This window comes from Pelodiscus sinensis, chromosome 28 (assembly GCF_049634645.1).
Source record: "Pelodiscus sinensis isolate JC-2024 chromosome 28, ASM4963464v1, whole genome shotgun sequence".
NCBI lineage: Eukaryota > Metazoa > Chordata > Testudines > Trionychidae > Pelodiscus > Pelodiscus sinensis.
In genome coordinates this window covers 4083038-4099595 of record NC_134738.1, presented here as the reverse complement: position 1 = coordinate 4099595, position 16558 = coordinate 4083038, and the positions used below count along the sequence as shown (strand labels likewise).

General features: G+C 59.1%; 1 protein-coding gene across 1 annotated transcript; it reads left to right on the top strand.

Moving 5' to 3' along the window:
• The first annotated feature begins 11178 nt into the window (after positions 1-11178).
• ADRA2B (adrenoceptor alpha 2B) lies at positions 11179-15316 on the top strand. Its single transcript, XM_014576548.3, has one exon. The coding sequence runs from the start codon at positions 11457-11459 to the stop codon at positions 12759-12761; it is 1305 nt and encodes a 434-aa protein (XP_014432034.2). The 5' UTR covers positions 11179-11456; the 3' UTR covers positions 12762-15316.
• Positions 15317-16558: the final 1242 nt, after the last annotated feature.

The following is a 16558-nucleotide window of genomic DNA, read 5'->3' as shown; positions in this document are numbered from 1 at the left end:
AGCTTGAGCTATAAATCCAGCTGGCGCTCAGCCCCACCTGGAGAGCTCTCTCGGTCTTCTCTGGGGCTGTACGTGGTCATAGTGCCACCCTAGGTGCGTGGGTTCCATGCGCATGGACAGAGAAAATCCACACATGGACGAAGATGAGAGGGAACGTTGCCTGGGGGGGGGCCTGGGACAATCCCCCAGCCCTGGAGCACCAGGTGCAGGGCCCTGGACAATCCCCCACCACGTGACCAGCCCCTGCGCCAGAAGCCCCCTCCCCTGAGCAATGTGAGGCGGGAGATTACTGGGGACCTGGTGTGGGGCTGCAGGTTTTGCTCCCCCCTGTTTGACAGAGCCAGGGCAACCTGACACTCTGCCCCGCCCCACTGCACTCGGCGTCACCATAGCGGAGGGGGAGCAGAACCCAGGGGGCTGAGAGGAGGGCAGGGGCGGGGCATGGGGGCCTCCCAAAGCACAGGGCCTAGGGCAGACGCCCCAAGCCGTCCTATGCCTGGGATGGCTCTAGCCCTGGGTTTGTATTGTGCTGCGCCTCGGGGGCCGCCTCCAGGTGAGCCAGGGGCCGTATCCAGCCTCCCGGTCCTGAGGTCTCCCACCCCTGCTATAGGCGAGCTAGGCAGTCGCCTAGGGCACAAGGCGTCGGCCACGTCAGAAGCTGAGGAATTTATTTCACAGGGAGCGTGGCTGCGTGTGTAAAGACAGTTAACACGTGGCCCAGCAGAGCTTCACAGGCGCGTTACACGCCAGTCGTTCTCCGTAGCCCAGGGTGTGTCTAGACTACAGGGTTTTGTCGACAAAACTAGATCTGTGTCTACACTACTGCCGAGTTCTGTCGACGTAATGTCAACAGAACGTAGCAGTTTTGTCAATGGCGGTAAACCGCATTCTATGAGGAATAACGTTGTTTGTCAACAGAGTTCTGTCGCCAGAAGGCGTTATTGCATCTACACTGTCCTTTGCGTCTACACTCTCATGTCGACAAAGTGCCGTGCTTTGTCGCCAGACCTGGATGTCATCTAGACGCTCTTTGTCGCCAGACCTGGATGTCGTCTACACACTCTTTGTCAACAGAACTGGATGTCGTCTAGACGCTCTTTGTCGACAGAAGCTTTGTCGGCAGTATGGCTGTGTCTAGACTACACGCCTCTGTCGGCAGAGGCATGTAGATTAGACAGATAGGCAAAGGTACATGAAGCCGCGATTTAAATGATCGCGGCTTCATTTACATTTACATGGCTGCCGCGCTGAGCCGACAAACAGCTGATCAGCTGTTTGTCGGCTCAGCGCGGCAGCCATGTAAATGTAAATGAAGCCGCGATCATTTAAATCGCGGCTTCATTTGACTTTGCCAAACAAACAAATCTACATGGCTCCGTCGACGGAGCCATGTAGTTTAGACATACCCTATCTGTCGACAAAGCCTCTGTCGACAAAAACCTGTAGTCTAGATGGACCCCCCCGTGTCGGCCAGTCGCAGCTGAGACCGCGTTGCTCGCCGCTCAGTGACCCGCGACCCCCGTTCTGCCGCGTGACGAGCCATGATCCCGGAGACACTGAGCCCATGAAGCATTTGTCTTGTGTTGGGCTGGAAACGTTTGGGGAGAGGTTTTAGCAGTGTTGTAAGAGGAGAAGCACAAGTAATTGCAAGAGCAAGATGGTGTTTTTAGTGTAGACTATTCCTGTTCAAGTAATAGCAAAGCCCTGATTTTCGACCCCCTGAGGGCTAATGTTAATAACTACCACTTCACATGTATTCCTTTCTGTGCAATTGCGATAATGTTCAAAGATAATAGGAATCTGGCTTTCTGTTTAATTTTTAAATAGTTTTAAGTGAACATTGAAACGCTAAAATAAAAGACACTGTGCTATCTGTGTGTTACGCAGAAGTCGTGTGTGCGCTGTAACTCTGCAGGGAAGATTTCACGAGGTAGTGAGCTACATTGTGTGCAGGGCCAGATTAAGTGGGGGTTAGCCGGGCAGCTGCCCAGGGTGCCTGATGGCAGCTGGAAGGGGTGCTGCGTGCCCGGCTGCACGACACCCCTTAGAGCTGCAATCGGGCACCGTGTGCCCAATTGCAGCTGTAAGGTGCGCAATGCGCCAGGGGGTGTTGCCGCGCATGCGCCTTGCGCCCGGAGCGGAGCTGCACAGGTGTTGTGCGCCCGCTGCCTGGGGTGCAGGAATGGCTCGAGCCGGCCCTGGTTGTGCCGTGGCGTTGCAAATCATAATTTTCCTCTTTCCGTGTGTTATTTACTCCATATTCAAGCATCCTTTACAATGAAGCATTTTGATTCATTAACCTCCAATCTATTCTGTTTTACTGTCCCGGAGCTGATTTCTGACCCCCAGCAGCTTTCCCAACCTTGTCATTGCTCATCGAATTCTCTTGACTCTTCCAGTGTTGGGCTAGTGGGGGGCGCAGCTTTGTAAAGTTAAATAGAGAAGGCCATTTCTTCGTTCCTCCGTGCTGAGAGTCTGGCCACCACCTTGATAGAACACGAAATAGCTTCAAAACAATGTCCCAAACAATATATTGCCCAATTTGCAAAAGCACAAAAAGCAAAGTTCTAAATGTTTGCACAAATCAATGGCCCAGCGCCCAAGGGTTCTAGCTCTAAAACAGGCTTCATTCAGCATCAAGGAATAAAAATTTTCAGAGCTTCCCAAAAATCAATTCCTTTGGCAGGAAGACAGTTGCGACTTGAAATGCAGCTGTTTCTAGCACTGACCAGAAACACCAGGTACAACTCAAAAGGGTTAAAACTTTGACATGTCAGCTACTGGGCAGTTTACTCTACACCATCTCAGTACAATTGTGCTAGGATTAATGAAACGGAGAAAAAAATCAATACAAAATTGTATCTTTATTTTTACATTGATCATTTTGAATGCCAAGTAAATAAAGGTAAATTTTCATTCTAGACGTCTCGTTTCTCACGATATTGAATGTGCAGGGCAGGGGCGGGAGGCAAAGTTACAGTTCACCTACGGCACCGAAACCCCTTGGGCCTGAGCTGCTCAAGCCAGATACATCCAAAGAACACTGCGAGGAGTTACATCGGGTGGCTGGGCAACAAAGCGACAGATGAAATTCAGTGTTGATCAGTGCAAAGTAATGACCTTGGAAAACGTAATCCCACTGCTCATATGACATGATGGGGGTGGGGTGAGGGCGGGGGAATAGGAGGCAGATGGGGGTCAGTGGGGTCAGGTGGAGGGATGGGGGGAGTTTGGGGCATGCAGGGCTGTGGCAACCGGAGAGACCTTCCCTTCTTCCCAGCCCAGCTTAGGGGCTGCCTGGCATACGAATTCCGTACCCAGCTGTGGCTCTCGGGCTGCTCTAGACTAATGATTCCAGCTCTACCGATACTTTTGACACTTAAAACGAGGCCTGTGCCTAAACGCTTGTGCGACAGAAAACGGCGTGAGGCCTAAACCCGTACGAGAGAGAGCATCATCAGAGCCAGCCAACCCACCTCGGCAGCTTAGCTGACCTGCCGTATCACCTCGGGCAAGTCGCGTCCCCTTTCTGTGCCTCAGTTTCCCCACCACCATTTGTCTCTCTTGTCTGTAGTTTGTAAGCTTTTCCAGGCAGGGGCTGTCTCTTCCTGTGCACGTGCAGTGCCTAAAACAATGGTGCCCTGATTTTAGCTGGCGACTCCAGAGAGCACGGTGTCAGGAGTAAGAGGATGCGGAGGGGCCCGCTTGCCCGTAGCTGAGGAGGTCCGAGCTGCCTGGCGTATAACAAATTGGAGGAGGAAGCGGGGTCCCTGTTAACGGGGCTGATGGGCTTGCCAAGTTGCCATCAGTTTAAAGAGGCAAAGGGAATGGCCAGGAACACGCAGACTTTGCAAAAGCACCCAAGTGATCTAGGAGCATGAATCTCAGTGAAAGTCAATGGGCCGCAGACTCCTAAGGGACTATGAGGAGCTGGGCCTAAGGTATTTAGGTGCCGAACTCCCACAGAAAGCACTGGGAGTTCGGCACCTAAATTCCTTTGAGGTGCGGGGCCTTACGTCACTTTTGCAAGTGGGAGTTGGGCTTTACGTCACTGAGGACGTTTTACCTCTACTCCTAATTCGGCTCAGAGCCCGCAGCAAAGGCAGCCTCCTCGTCGGCGGGCCAGGCCGCCTTGGATGGGGGGTGTGACAGGTAACATGAGCGCGAGAATAGCATCGAAACCGCCCCTGCTCCTCCCTGCGCAGCCACAACATGCGCCGTCATGGGGGAGCGCGGGAACAGCGGGCCAGGCCTCCTCCTGCCCCGCGAGCCGCCGGGGCCCAGCGCCCAGGGGAGCAGCTTGGGTCGTGTGTGGGACGCTGATTCTTTTCAGGGGGAGGCAGAGCAAGCAAACGCCTGTGCTCAGACCCGCCCCGGGGAAGCGCCTTCCTGGGGCGCATCGGAGCCAGGGAGAGCTATACAGTCAGAGAAGGAAAATCCGCACTGATCACAATGCACCGGAAGGGGGGGGCGGGGATTCTCCGGACACAGCTCCGTTCCCGGGGCTCCAGCGCGAAGGGGCGGGGCATGGGAGGAATGCTCTGAAGAGGAGCAATTCCCATCCCAGCTGAGAGGCAGCTTCCTGTCCCCTGGGTGCTCGCCACCCCACGAAGCGGCACCGGAATGGCTGGCATAGACGCTGTCCCTCACGCAGGGTGACACCCCCCGCTCAGATGCAGCCCTGGAGCAACGCAGGGCACTTACCAGCCCCAAACCAGAGTCATCCCTATTATTTCTGTTTCCCTGGTGCTGGCAAGTCTCGGGTGCATCTAGACTGCAGGGTTTTTCCGAAAAAACATCACTTACGTCTACACTGCAATCACGTTCTTTCGAAAGACCAGAGGGGTTTTTCCCCAACACTGATAAACCTCATTATACGAGCTCTTTTGGAAAAAGGCATGTATGGACCGGGAAGAGGGAGTTTTTTTGAAAGAAGAGGCCTCCAGGAAAAAGCACAGGTGCCCTGGTGGCCACTCCATCCATAGTTGCCTGCAAGGGAGTGTCCATTCAGTGTGGACACTCTCTTTTGAAAAAATCGCTTTTTCAACGTGCTTTGGCAGTGTGGACACGCTCTTGCAGAAGAAGTTTTTTTGGAAGATCTCTTCCCTGACGTACCCTGAGAGGGAGGCCCCATTGTGCTCGGCGCGGCACCTGAATGGGCAGGGACAAGACACGGGGAAGAGCGGAGACACGAGGAATTGTTAGCACTGTCTTGAGATCTTGGACCTCAAAGGGACTTGGGTTTGTAACTCACGCCGGCTTCACTTAAAGACCTGGGCTCATGGCACAGGGAAGTAGGATTCAGGTCTCTTTAACAGCATCACTTCTCAAGTCCACGGGACACCACACGCCCCCTTACAGGGGCTGATCCACAGAGAAGAGTTATTACTGAGCTGGTCGAAAAATGGATTTTCTAGCCTACAAAAAAAAATCTGAGGCTTTGACCACAAATAATTTTTCATCCTGCCTTGGGAGGAAGAACCAAAATGTTGAAATCTGGGAGAAGGGGGGAAATGAATGAATCCTTTGGGGTCTACTGAAATGCTGTGATAAATCAAAATGCTGCGTTTTGTATTTCCACTCTTTAGAACTTAAAAAAAAAAACGGACAGCGTTTCCAACCAAGAAGTTGTTCCCACAGGAAGACTCGACGCGCGCTGTGAGAATGTCACAATGGGATGTTTAGACATTTTTCATTCGTCCCCCCCAATTTTTGTAAATGAAATTTTGTCAAAACTGATTCCTTGAAAAATTTCAATTGAATCCAAATGGCATTTTCCAATGCAAGGCTGTTTTGACAAAAAACTTCTGACAGCTCCATTTCTGTCACTGAAGTTTTAGCGGCTTGTGCTTTTAGTGCTGGAGTTCCAGATCCTCGGAGCCCAGGCAGACGAGAGAGACGAAGCGTGGGAGGAAGGCAGAATTATGTATCCATGTTTTACAGGTGAGGACGTGAGGCGCTGATGACTGGCGTGTCTACGAATGGATTTAGAAACCTCGCTTTTCGTATCTGGCTTTGAAAATGGTGGTCATGTGGCTTGCCTGGGAGAGGTCAGGAGGAAAGGTGGAGACATGCTTTACTGTGGTCAATTGAGCCTTTTGAGTCTATCTAGCTCGGGGTGGGGGGACACTTAATGAATTTGGGTACATGGTCATGGGATGGCTCCACCCCTAAAAGGGGCGGAGCTTAGGGTAGAAGGGGCGGGGCTAGGGACTAGCCTCCCCCCAGAGTTGTCTGGGGCTGGAGGCTTTGAATGAAGAACACAGCAAAAGGCTTGCGGGCTCCTGGCCCTGCCGCTACTGCTGTGGCTACTTAAAGGCTCGGGGCTTCGGCCCCTGCAGGGGTAGCGCCGTGACTGGGAGCCGGGAGCTGTTTACATAGGATCCTGCTGCCTGAGCCACCGCCTGGAAATGGGGTGGCATGGGCAGCAGGATAGAAATAGAAAGTGGCCAGATGCCGTCTGTGGGCCGGATCCAGCCCTGATCTAGCTTAACAAAGAGAAGGCGAAGGGGCGACCTGATTAGTCTGGACCTACCTGGGGAACAAATAGGCTTGTCCATCACGCAGAGGAAGGTCTAACGCAGCGATGGGCAACCAAGGTGTGACGTAGTGGGGGTACCTGGCTGGTTTCTATGCTGCTGGCTCTGGGGTAACCCCCACTGGCTGCTGTGGGTACCACGACCCAGCAAAACAGGATGAGTCACTATGCAAAGGGACCTCTCAACCGGTATGGCCAGACACCCTCCATGGAGAGGGACAAAGGAAGGTGGATGCTGCCCTGGCTGGGGGGGCAGGGCTGGAAGAGTGTGGGTTAGTTGCTGTCTGGGAGCATGGAGGAGACAGCCTAGGGAGAGGGGCTGGAGTTTAGGGGCCCAGTCTCCCCCCATCTCAAGGGGGCCTGAGGCATCCTAGCCCAGCTCTGTGACCAGATTACATCTGTGCTGTGCTGTATCCTGGAGAGGCAATAAACTTCCTCTATTCCACCGGCTGGTGCAGTCTGTTTGTGCCATTTCGGGGTGCAGGAGACGGGGGACCCCCAACGCGCCGTCACACAAGGCTGGTGAGCGGGACACGAGGGGCCCTCCTTCGCCTCAGTGGGCCACAGTGGTGGGCAACCTGCAGTCCCTGGGGATCCACCGGCAGCCACGCACCCACTCTCTGCCCCTTTCCACCAGGCCTCCCGCGCACCGGAGCCCCGCACTTCCCGCCCAGCCCTCTGAGAGCCCCGCAAACCCACGGGCAGCAGCCCCCCGGGGCCTAACACAACCCCACGGCTGCGGTTGGAGCCAGGCAAATTGGCCCTGGAAACAAGGTGGAAACTTCTGCCTGGTAGAAAGTCGCCCCGGGAACATCCCCAGGCCACGGCGGATGCTCCGTCACGGACGCTTTCTGAACTCAGGGCTGGATGAAAGTTCTGCCCTGGGACGTTTCTCTGGCCTGGGACAGACGGGGTGTCACTGTGGCCCGGTCGGCTTGGCAGCTATGGTGACGGCGCGGGCCAGAAATGCGATGCGGGGCGAGGCCAAGGACACGCGGCCGCCCGAAGGAGCAGGGGGACTGGGTTGGGAGATCAGGGTGAGCTCTAGGCAGGGGCAGGGCTGTAGGGATGCCCAGGTTGGCCTTGCCTGGCCTTCTGACACCCAGCTGGGCCTGGCCCGGTCTGGCTTCCATACATCCAGCCTGGCCAGCTCTCCCAACGGCCAGCTCAGCCCCCCCCCGGTCCCGTTCCAACCTCCGTACACCCAGCTCAGCCCTGGCCACCCTGTTCTTTGAGGGCAGAGCACAGGGCCCCTCTGATGGGGACGCAGGAGAGGTGCTCCCGCAGGTCCCTGGACTCACGTGCTCTGCCCGGGGAGGGGCGATGGAGCAGCGCTGGCTACCCATGGAGGGAGCAAGACGAGTCCTGGAGTAGAAAGAGCCCAGCCAGGAAAGCCCAGCCCTTCCCCTGGGGTGCGGGGCCTGGCCAGGGGTGCAGGTGCGGCTCTGCAGAGCGGAGGGGGGTGCAGAACGCAGGCGGCGGCAGTGGCTGGGATGCGGAGGGGGCAGGAGGTGGGCAGGGCTGCATGGGTCAGGTTCCTGGGGACGGAGCCCTGCTCGTGAGCAGGAAGGGGGCAGGGAAGGCACTGCCTGTGCGAGGCCGGGGGACGAGGGAGAATCCTTCCCCACCCCGGGAGCAGCTCTTGGGGTGAAGTTCTCGGTTTGCTGGAGCAGTCGGATCCTTGCGTTCTCTCGACTCGGCTGCTCCGGGGCCTGGGGAACAGAGCTGCGTCCCCGGCTCTGAACCCCACTGGGGCTTTTCCCCGCAGCGACCAGCCTCCTGCCCTGCTCATCTCGCTGCGCCGGGGCCTTGCCGAAAGGAGCCAGCCCGGAGAGCGCACAGCCACCCTTGGGCAGCAGGGGGCGCTCCTGCCCAGCTCTGCCTCCAGCTCCAGCTCTGTTTGTCCCTGGGGCAATGTGGTCGGGGACACCCCCATGCATGGGTGGGTCTGGATTCCTGCGCCCCTTTCCCAGCTGGCAGCAGCCTTTTACATCCAACAACCCCCCGAAAAGACGGGGTCACGGACAGTCATCCCCGGGCGGAGACCCAGCCCCGGGCCACGGGCCACAGGCCACAGGCCACAGGCCACGTACGTGCTGTGGAACAGGCCTAAGCCCTTGCTGGTCCCCCCGTGCAAGGGAGACTTCCCAGGCGATGGTGATGCAGAGCCGTAGGGGCCTTCTCCTGAAATACACCAGGCCGACCTCCCCAGGCTGGACTCCAAGGCCAGAGCGGACTCTGCTCCAGAGGGCTCCGAGCTTTTCGAGCACGAGGTCGCTTCTTCGCTTGGCTCCACCTCAAACCCAAACACCCCAGTCCCACCCACCTCCCCCGCCCCTTCTCCGGGCCCTGCCCTGCTCACTCCGTGGAGGTGGGGTACTGGGACACCAGCAACTCCCTCCTCTGCCTCCCCCTCCCCGCACAGCAAGCAGGCGGCTCCGGGGGGGGGTAGTGCGGGGAGGGGCAAATGTTGTACCCGGGGCAGGGTTCCGATGGCCTGTCACAGGCGCCCAGACCTCCCAGCGGAGCCCGAACTACCACGTGGTGCCCACGGATCTCGCCTGACCCCCTGCACAGGGCAGGCCAGGACACTCTCCCGAATTAAGTCCTGTTTGAACTAGCACAGATCTCAGGGAAACTCCACGTCTTGATTCACTGCCAGAGACGGAGGGTCCCACCAGGAGCCTGGGGAAATCGTTCCGGGGGGAATTACCCACATGCTGCCTACTTCAGTGGCGCTCCACCCACCTACACCAGCCGCCGAGACGGCCTGAGCCCGGGTCTACACGAGGGAGTTATTTCAAAGTAACCCCCCTTATTTTGAAATCATAAGTGGAGCGTCCATGTGACCAAACCCGTTCTTTCGAAATCAGGCTGATTATTTCGACATCGGTACCCCTGCTCCCCTCAGGGAATAAGCTCATTTCGAAACAGTCATTTTGGGAGTTATTATTTCAACAGTAGCTATTTCGAAATAATAGCTTAGTGCAGACGTGCCCTTGGCTAATGTTGTAGAAGAAAAAGGACGATTCAGGCTTACGGTACCATGGGAGGCCTGAATTAAATTCCTGCCTCTGCTGCAAACATCCCTGGGCATGTCCCTTAGCCACTTCCGGGTCTCACTTCCCTGTCTATGCAACGGGAAGTGTGAGGAGATAGACGTTTACCTGCTCCCGTGGAGGCGCTCCGATAGGAGGGTGATTAGTGGGCATGGATTAGCTAGGACGCGGTGGGGACCAGATCCAAGAGTGTGAAATATTCCGTGTCACCGGGTCTTGCTCTCCATCAGCACGGCTGAGCCTCGTGTCTGGTTCTGCAACCCAGGCGGTTTCCGTCACGCTGTCCCGTTCCCACCCGTGAGCGACGCCTCTTGCGGGCGCCGATGCAGAACAGTGACCAGGAGAGGGAGTTTCCAGGCCATGTGATTCCGCGGGCGGGGGGGGGGGGGGGGGGGGGCGGACAGATGGGACGCTTGCCCAGCGTTTGGAGCAGGATCCCCCAGAAAGATGTTTACTCTCCAAAAGTCCTTAATTCAATCTCAGCATCCAGGAAATGTTTCCATTCACCGTGAGAACTGGGGCTGGATTCTGCGGGCGGCTGCCAAGTGCTGGCAGGTCAGAGCTGCTTTTAACCCAGTCTTGGCACCGGCGTGACTCCGGGGAAGGGAAGAGCAGCTCTGTGTACGCCGACTGCGCTCGCTAGAGTGCGGCGTGTCCTGCTGGGTCCCCGTGCCAGGGGCCGCCAGGGCAGCCGCCCTACAGATGGCTCTGTCGGCTCGGTGCCAGCCTGGGAGGGAATCGGGAGCTACAGCCGCTTTCTGTTTTCTTGTGCCACTTGGCAGAGCAGGGGTCTCGGACGCTCCGGCCCCTGGTTTTAAGCCTTAGCGAAGGCCGGGCCGCCCCAGTAAAACAGCCAACTCCTGCGCAAGGGGAGTGTGTTTTAAACACGGGAGTCTCCCTGTGGAGCGGAAGGACGACCCAGGCCCTGTTCTTTCTAAAGTGCAGCTGCGCCCCGGCCCCGGGGCAAACACCGGCCATCGATCGGTGCCACAGGGCCGCTCCGTCCCAGGGGCCGTCTCCCAGGAGCGCCTGGCGCCAGGTGCTGCACAGGCACAGCCAGAGGGAGGCTCCTGCTGGAAAGAGACAAGGGGCGGGACACGGGAAAGGGAGCCAGTGGCTGTCCCAGCTCCCAGGGCAGGGCTGGGAACAGGCCCCGGCCTCCCAGGAGCCTACAAATGGGGCCCGGGGGCGGCAGGTCACCAGCTTTAAGCGCAGCCTTTGCTTTCCTGGTAGCCGCCTGGCTCCCGGGTTTCCCAGGCCGCTGAGTTTCAAGGGGGCGGAGGAAAGTCCCGCTCCCAGCCGGTGGCTCCAAAGTCAGGCTCTGCAGCACGTGGCCCAGCTGTCCTCAAACTCTGCAGCAGGGCAGGGCCCCTCTCCCCCTGACCCCCAAGTCCTAGGGGGCTGCGGGCCGGGCCTGGGGAGGGGGGAGCTCCCCGCCCCGCGCCCCCGGGGCGCCCCGCTGCAAGGCGGCGGCTGGCTCTGGATGCTCCGCCAAACGGCGGCCGCTTCCCCGCCCCTCCCCAGCCCGCGTCTCCTCCCCCGGCCCCGCCGCCTGCCAAGGGGAGAGCGCGGAGCCGCCTGACATCACACGCCGGGGATGGGGGAGCGACCACACAGCCCCGGCCGCGGCTGCCTTCAAAAGCGGCGCAGGCAGCTGCCGGCTCGCCCCGGCGCAGCGCCCCGCGGGCCAGACTTGGGCAAAGTCGGTGCGCGCCGGCGGGGAGGCAGAGCGCAGCGGCGCTGCGCCCCCGCGCGCCCTATGGGGCTGCTGAGCCCCGGGAGCTGAGGCTGCGAGCTCGAGCCAGGGTCCGGGTCTGCGCCCCCTGCCCTGGAGAACCCGCCCCCCGCCTCCTCGAGCCATGGACGGCCGCAAGGACTACTCGGTCCAGGCCACCGCCGCCATCGCCGCCGTCATCACCTTCCTCATCCTCTTCACCATCTTCGGCAACTCGCTGGTCATCCTGGCCGTGCTCACCAGCCGGGCGCTCAAAGCCCCCCAGAACCTCTTCCTGGTGTCCCTGGCGGCGGCCGACATCCTGGTGGCCACCCTCATCATCCCCTTCTCGCTGGCCAACGAGCTGATGGGCTACTGGCACTTCCAGAAGACCTGGTGCGAGATCTACCTGGCCCTGGACGTGCTCTTCTGCACCTCCTCCATCGTGCACCTGTGCGCCATCAGCCTGGACCGGTACTGGTCCGTCAGCCGGGCCATCGAGTACAACGCCAAGCGGACGCCCCGGAGGATCAAGTGCATCATCCTGATCGTGTGGATGATCGCGGCCTTCATCTCCCTGCCCCCCCTCATCTACAAGGGGAACAAGGGGGGGCACGAGGCCGGCCGGCCGCAGTGCAAACTCAACGAGGAGGCCTGGTACATCCTCTCCTCCAGCATCGGCTCCTTCTTTGCCCCCTGCATCATCATGATCCTGGTCTACCTGCGGATTTACCTGATCGCCAAGCACCGCACCCGGCACGGCTCCACGGGCAAGAAGCCCCAGGCTGGGGAGAAGGGGGCGGCTAGGAAAACCGCGGGCCTGTCGGTGGAGACCTCTCCCCAGCAGCCGGATGCGAGAGAGCCCAGCGGGCATCAGGGGCGCGTGGAGGACGAGGACCCGCCGATGACTCCGACGTGCCCTGCCCACAGGACATCTCTCCTGAGCCTGGAGGAGCAGCCGCCTCCACCGGTCGCTAGCCCTTGCCAGCCCCCAGCGGAGACGAAAGAGCCCCCTGGCTCCAGCCCGCCGGAGCGCTCCCCCCACTGCAGCCTCAAGCAGAGTAACGGGCATGCCCAGAGCTCTGCCCGGGGCATGGAGACCCTGGCCACGGCCAAGGGGGAGGTGCTGCTGGTGCGGCGGGTGAAGACCTTAAGTGCCAGCCCGTGGAAGCGGAAGACCCACCTCAACAGGGAGAAGAGGTTCACCTTTGTCCTGGCCGTGGTCATCGGGGTCTTCGTCCTCTGCTGGTTCCCCTTCTTCTTTCTCTACAGCCTGGGGGCCATCTGCCCCGAGCTCTGCAAGGTCCCCGAGAGCGTGTTCCAGTTCTTCTTCTGGATCGGCTACTGCAACAGCTCCCTGAACCCCGTCATCTACACCATCTTCAACCAGGACTTCCGCAAGGCCTTCCGTAAACTCCTCTGCCGGCAGGGCCCCCGGACTGCCTGGTGAGAGAGCGGGCAGAGGGGCGGCGGGTACTGGGGGGGTGCGGTGCAGCGGCGAAGGGGGGGCCCAGTGTCAGCACGCCACCGGGGCGATTTCAACCACGTCTATTTATTCATCGGCTTCTGTGTGTGCAGCGCGGGGCTGGGCGGTGGAGACAGACGTGCGTTTCCAAGACTCCGTTTGGGAGCTGCCTTTTTCTACATAGCTCTATATTTCCTGCCCGCGACTGGCAGGCTCAGGACCAACGGATTTCCCACTGGGCCGGGGAGCTCTTCGAGTGCCCCCCGCCCCCCGGAGACAAGGGGAGGGAAGGGGGCCTCCGCTCTTCCTGCCAGCTCTGCCGAGGAAAGGGTGGGTGACGCCCGAGGCTCTCTTCTGTCCCCGGTGCGGCTGGGAAGTCGGCTGCAGGGACGCTCAGCCGCTGTCGGCACCGGGCCACACGGTCCTGTGCTGAGGCCGGGGCCTCCTGGGCTGCGGGTCCCCGCTGCATCGTGTCCCTTGGGGTGGGGACAGGGCTGGGGGAGGGTCCGTGCCGGGAAGGGGTCAGTCTGCCTGGGCCAGGTACTGTGCTCAGCTCCACGGGGTAATTCCAGGGGCCACCGTCTCCTTCACCCCCCATCGTGGGTCCCTTCCGGGACGGAGCTGGAATTCAGCTCAGACACGTTGCTCCCATTTAGCAGCAGGAAGTTGGGGGGCGGTTGTGAGCCCCAGAGGACCCCAGCCCGAGGCTTCCCAGGCCACAGTCCCTCCTGTGTGGGTCCTAGTGCGGACACAGCTCTCACCACAGCCTGCGCTTTTAACCCCCCGCCAGCGGGACCTCCCCAGAGCGGGGCTAGACGGTGGGGGGTGGGGTAAAAGGCCAGTGGCTGCAGGAGCAGGGTCTACACCAAGGCTTGAACCAGTGGACCAGTCCCAAGTGGGGGAAACGTGGGGATGGACTCAAGGGGGGGGTTAGGATGGGCACAGGTGGGACCAAGAGGAGAGTTTTCAGTGTGAGGATTTTCCCTCCCTTGGTTCCTTGTTTTCATATGAAAAGGATTCCCCCCCTTTTCCTCCTTTCCTTTTGCTCCCCCCAAACAGTGTCGATCCCCTTCTGTCTGTCCTACCCCTGGCCACCTTGCTACTGGGTGGTCAGAATCTCCCAGGGCCCCTGGACCCAAAATCGGCCCCATTCTCCAGGAGCCCGAGTCTTCTAGACTCTTAGTATAGAACCATCGAGTCCTAGAACTGGAAGGGCCCTCGAGGGGTCATTAAGTCCAGCCCTCTGCCCGCCTGGCAGGATCAAGCACCGTCCGACCATCGCTAACAGGTGTTTATCTAACCTGCTCTGAAATATCTCCAGTGATGGAGACTTCACAGCCTCCCTGGGCAATTTATCCCAGTGTTTAACCACCCTGACAGGCAGGAAGTTTTTCCTAATGTCCAACCTAAACCTCCCTTGCTGCAGTTTAAGCCCATTGCTTCTTGTCCTGTCCTTAGAGGCCGAGGAGAACAATTTTTCTCCCTCCTCCTTGTGACACCCTTTGAGGTAGTTGAAAGCCGCTAGCATGTCCCCGCTCCGTCGTCTCTTGTCATTTTGCTTCATAACTTCTGCAAACCCCTTTCATGGTTTGTCTCTCTGATGTTTGCTCCCCCCCAAAGCACACTGATGTCTCCGAAACAAAGAGCGTATTTGTTGCGAGGAACAAAAGCATGCACTCCACACGGCGGGCTGAATGCAGGGGGAAGAAGGTGCTTATCCAGGGTGTGCTAGTCGCTTTGTTTCTAAGATTGAGTCTTTCTTTCAAAAACGACACAACAGCCTGGTTTTGCATGTCGGACCCGGCGCGGTGAGCCGGAGCCAGTTCCTTCTGGCTCTTGCTGCTTGGCTCTTGTGTCATTTCCCCCTTCGACCTGTGTTTAGTACGGTTGTACCGTCCCGTCCTCCCTGTGTGGATGGGATCTCCTGTCCCGGGTCTCTGTCGTCCACGCGAGGGCTGGGCACGTGAGCTGCGGAAACGGGATCCGGAAGCAGCACTCACACAGAGCTTTTAAACCCCGAAAACTCCAAGCACTTTCCAAGCCTGAGTGCGTAACGCGGATCTTCACTGGCTAGGGTGCAACACTGGTGCCCAGGGGAGGAAGTCACTCGCCCACGGTGCCGACATCAGGCGGGTGTCAGAGGTGAGCCAAGTAGCCAGGCGTCCTGACAGCCGGTCCTGTGCTCTGTCCGCGCGGTCCCTTCTGGCTCCGGGTGGTTATCGACGTTACGAGTAGCCGGTGCTGAGGTTAAAATAGCTTGTTATCACCTATTGAAATTCAGCGTCCTGCTCTTTCCACGCTGACCGGAGAGGCCTGCAGAATAGTGGGGCTTGGCGTTTCACCCCTGAGCCGGTAGAGGGGAGGAGAACCGCCAACAGCCCCGGGGATTGAGGGGCTGTTTGCTGGTCCCAAGCCTGTCGCCTGCAGTGAGAGCTTGCCACATGCCTCTTGGGCTGCCGGCGTTGTGAGTGCAAGGCTGTGCGGGATGATGTCGATGAAAAGTGGGAGATATTTTACCAATAAAAGATATTTTGTAATAAGCGAGTGTGTGCCGTGTCTGAGAGCCCCCGTGGCGCCTAGCGCTCTACAGGCATCAGTCTCGAAAGGGGACATGCTGCAGCTGGGGAAACTGAGGCACAAATACACCAAGTGTCGTGTCCAAGCTTCCCCCGGTGAGTCCGCGGCAGAGCTGGGGACAGATTCGTGGCTGCTAAGGCCAAAAAGGGGGCTGATTAGGATCAGCCAGTGTGATCCCTGCGTAGCCCTGGCCCAAGGCCCTGACCCAGCCACTTGACTTGTGATCGAGTGGGAGCAGAACCCGGCCCTGGGCACCCGCCCATGCTGCTCCGCAGTCTCAGGGGGAGGCTAGGACAGGTCCCTTCAACAAGGCACGATTGAGGCGATGCAATCCCCAGCCTATTTTTGCCATTGACGTCACTGGCACGGGGCCCGCCTGGCTGGGGCAGCGAAGCCTAGGTCAGCTTGAGGGATGGGCAGGGGCTTCTGGGCTGCCAAGACTGTGCCCTTTGGGGGCACTGTAGTGGGGCAGCCCTGGTGTCCCCCTTGCCAGCACGGAGCAGTGGGCACGCTTTGCCCCTGGCTCGGGAGGGGGGATCAGGCTGGACCCCAGAGAGGAGAGGGGCTTTGTGGTCCTGTGTGCTGAGCCCGGGCTAACCTCCAGGGCGGGCACAGTGCGTTCTGGGGCCTCTGGCCAGAGCCGATGACTCCCCCTCTGCTCCCGCAGCTAGAGCTGGGGAGAAACCGATTCTCCAGCTAATCCTCCCCTTGGGGCCGGGGCAGGAACCTGAGTGAACCCCGTGGCCACGGCTGGGCTTGGAGCAATCTTGGGGGGTCCCCTCTGAGGGCCCTGCCCGGCTGTGCTCCTACGAGTGACCCCCGACTCTCCCCTAGCAAATCCAAAGCGCTCGGCAGAGGAGCCAGGGTGTAAAATGGGCGCAGTGAGCTCAGACGCGATCCTGCAGCCACGGCCTCTCTTCCGTAGGCCGGTTCCCACAGGGGGTCTCCAGGGGCCTCGATTTCTTCTTCTAAGACAGTGAGTCGCATTTGGACTCTCAACTAGATCTCCGGTGGCTCAGTTCCGCTCGGTGCCGCCCACCCAGCCCCTGTACGTAGCGTCGAGCGATGCTCCCGCGTTCCCACCGTAAATAATTCCAGGGCACCGGGTCAGTGATCGGTGATAACCCGCCCCCCCCCCCAGCCTTTTCCCGGGGCTGGTTTATTTATTGAAAGCTCCGCCAACACATTTGAGCTGCTTGATAAAT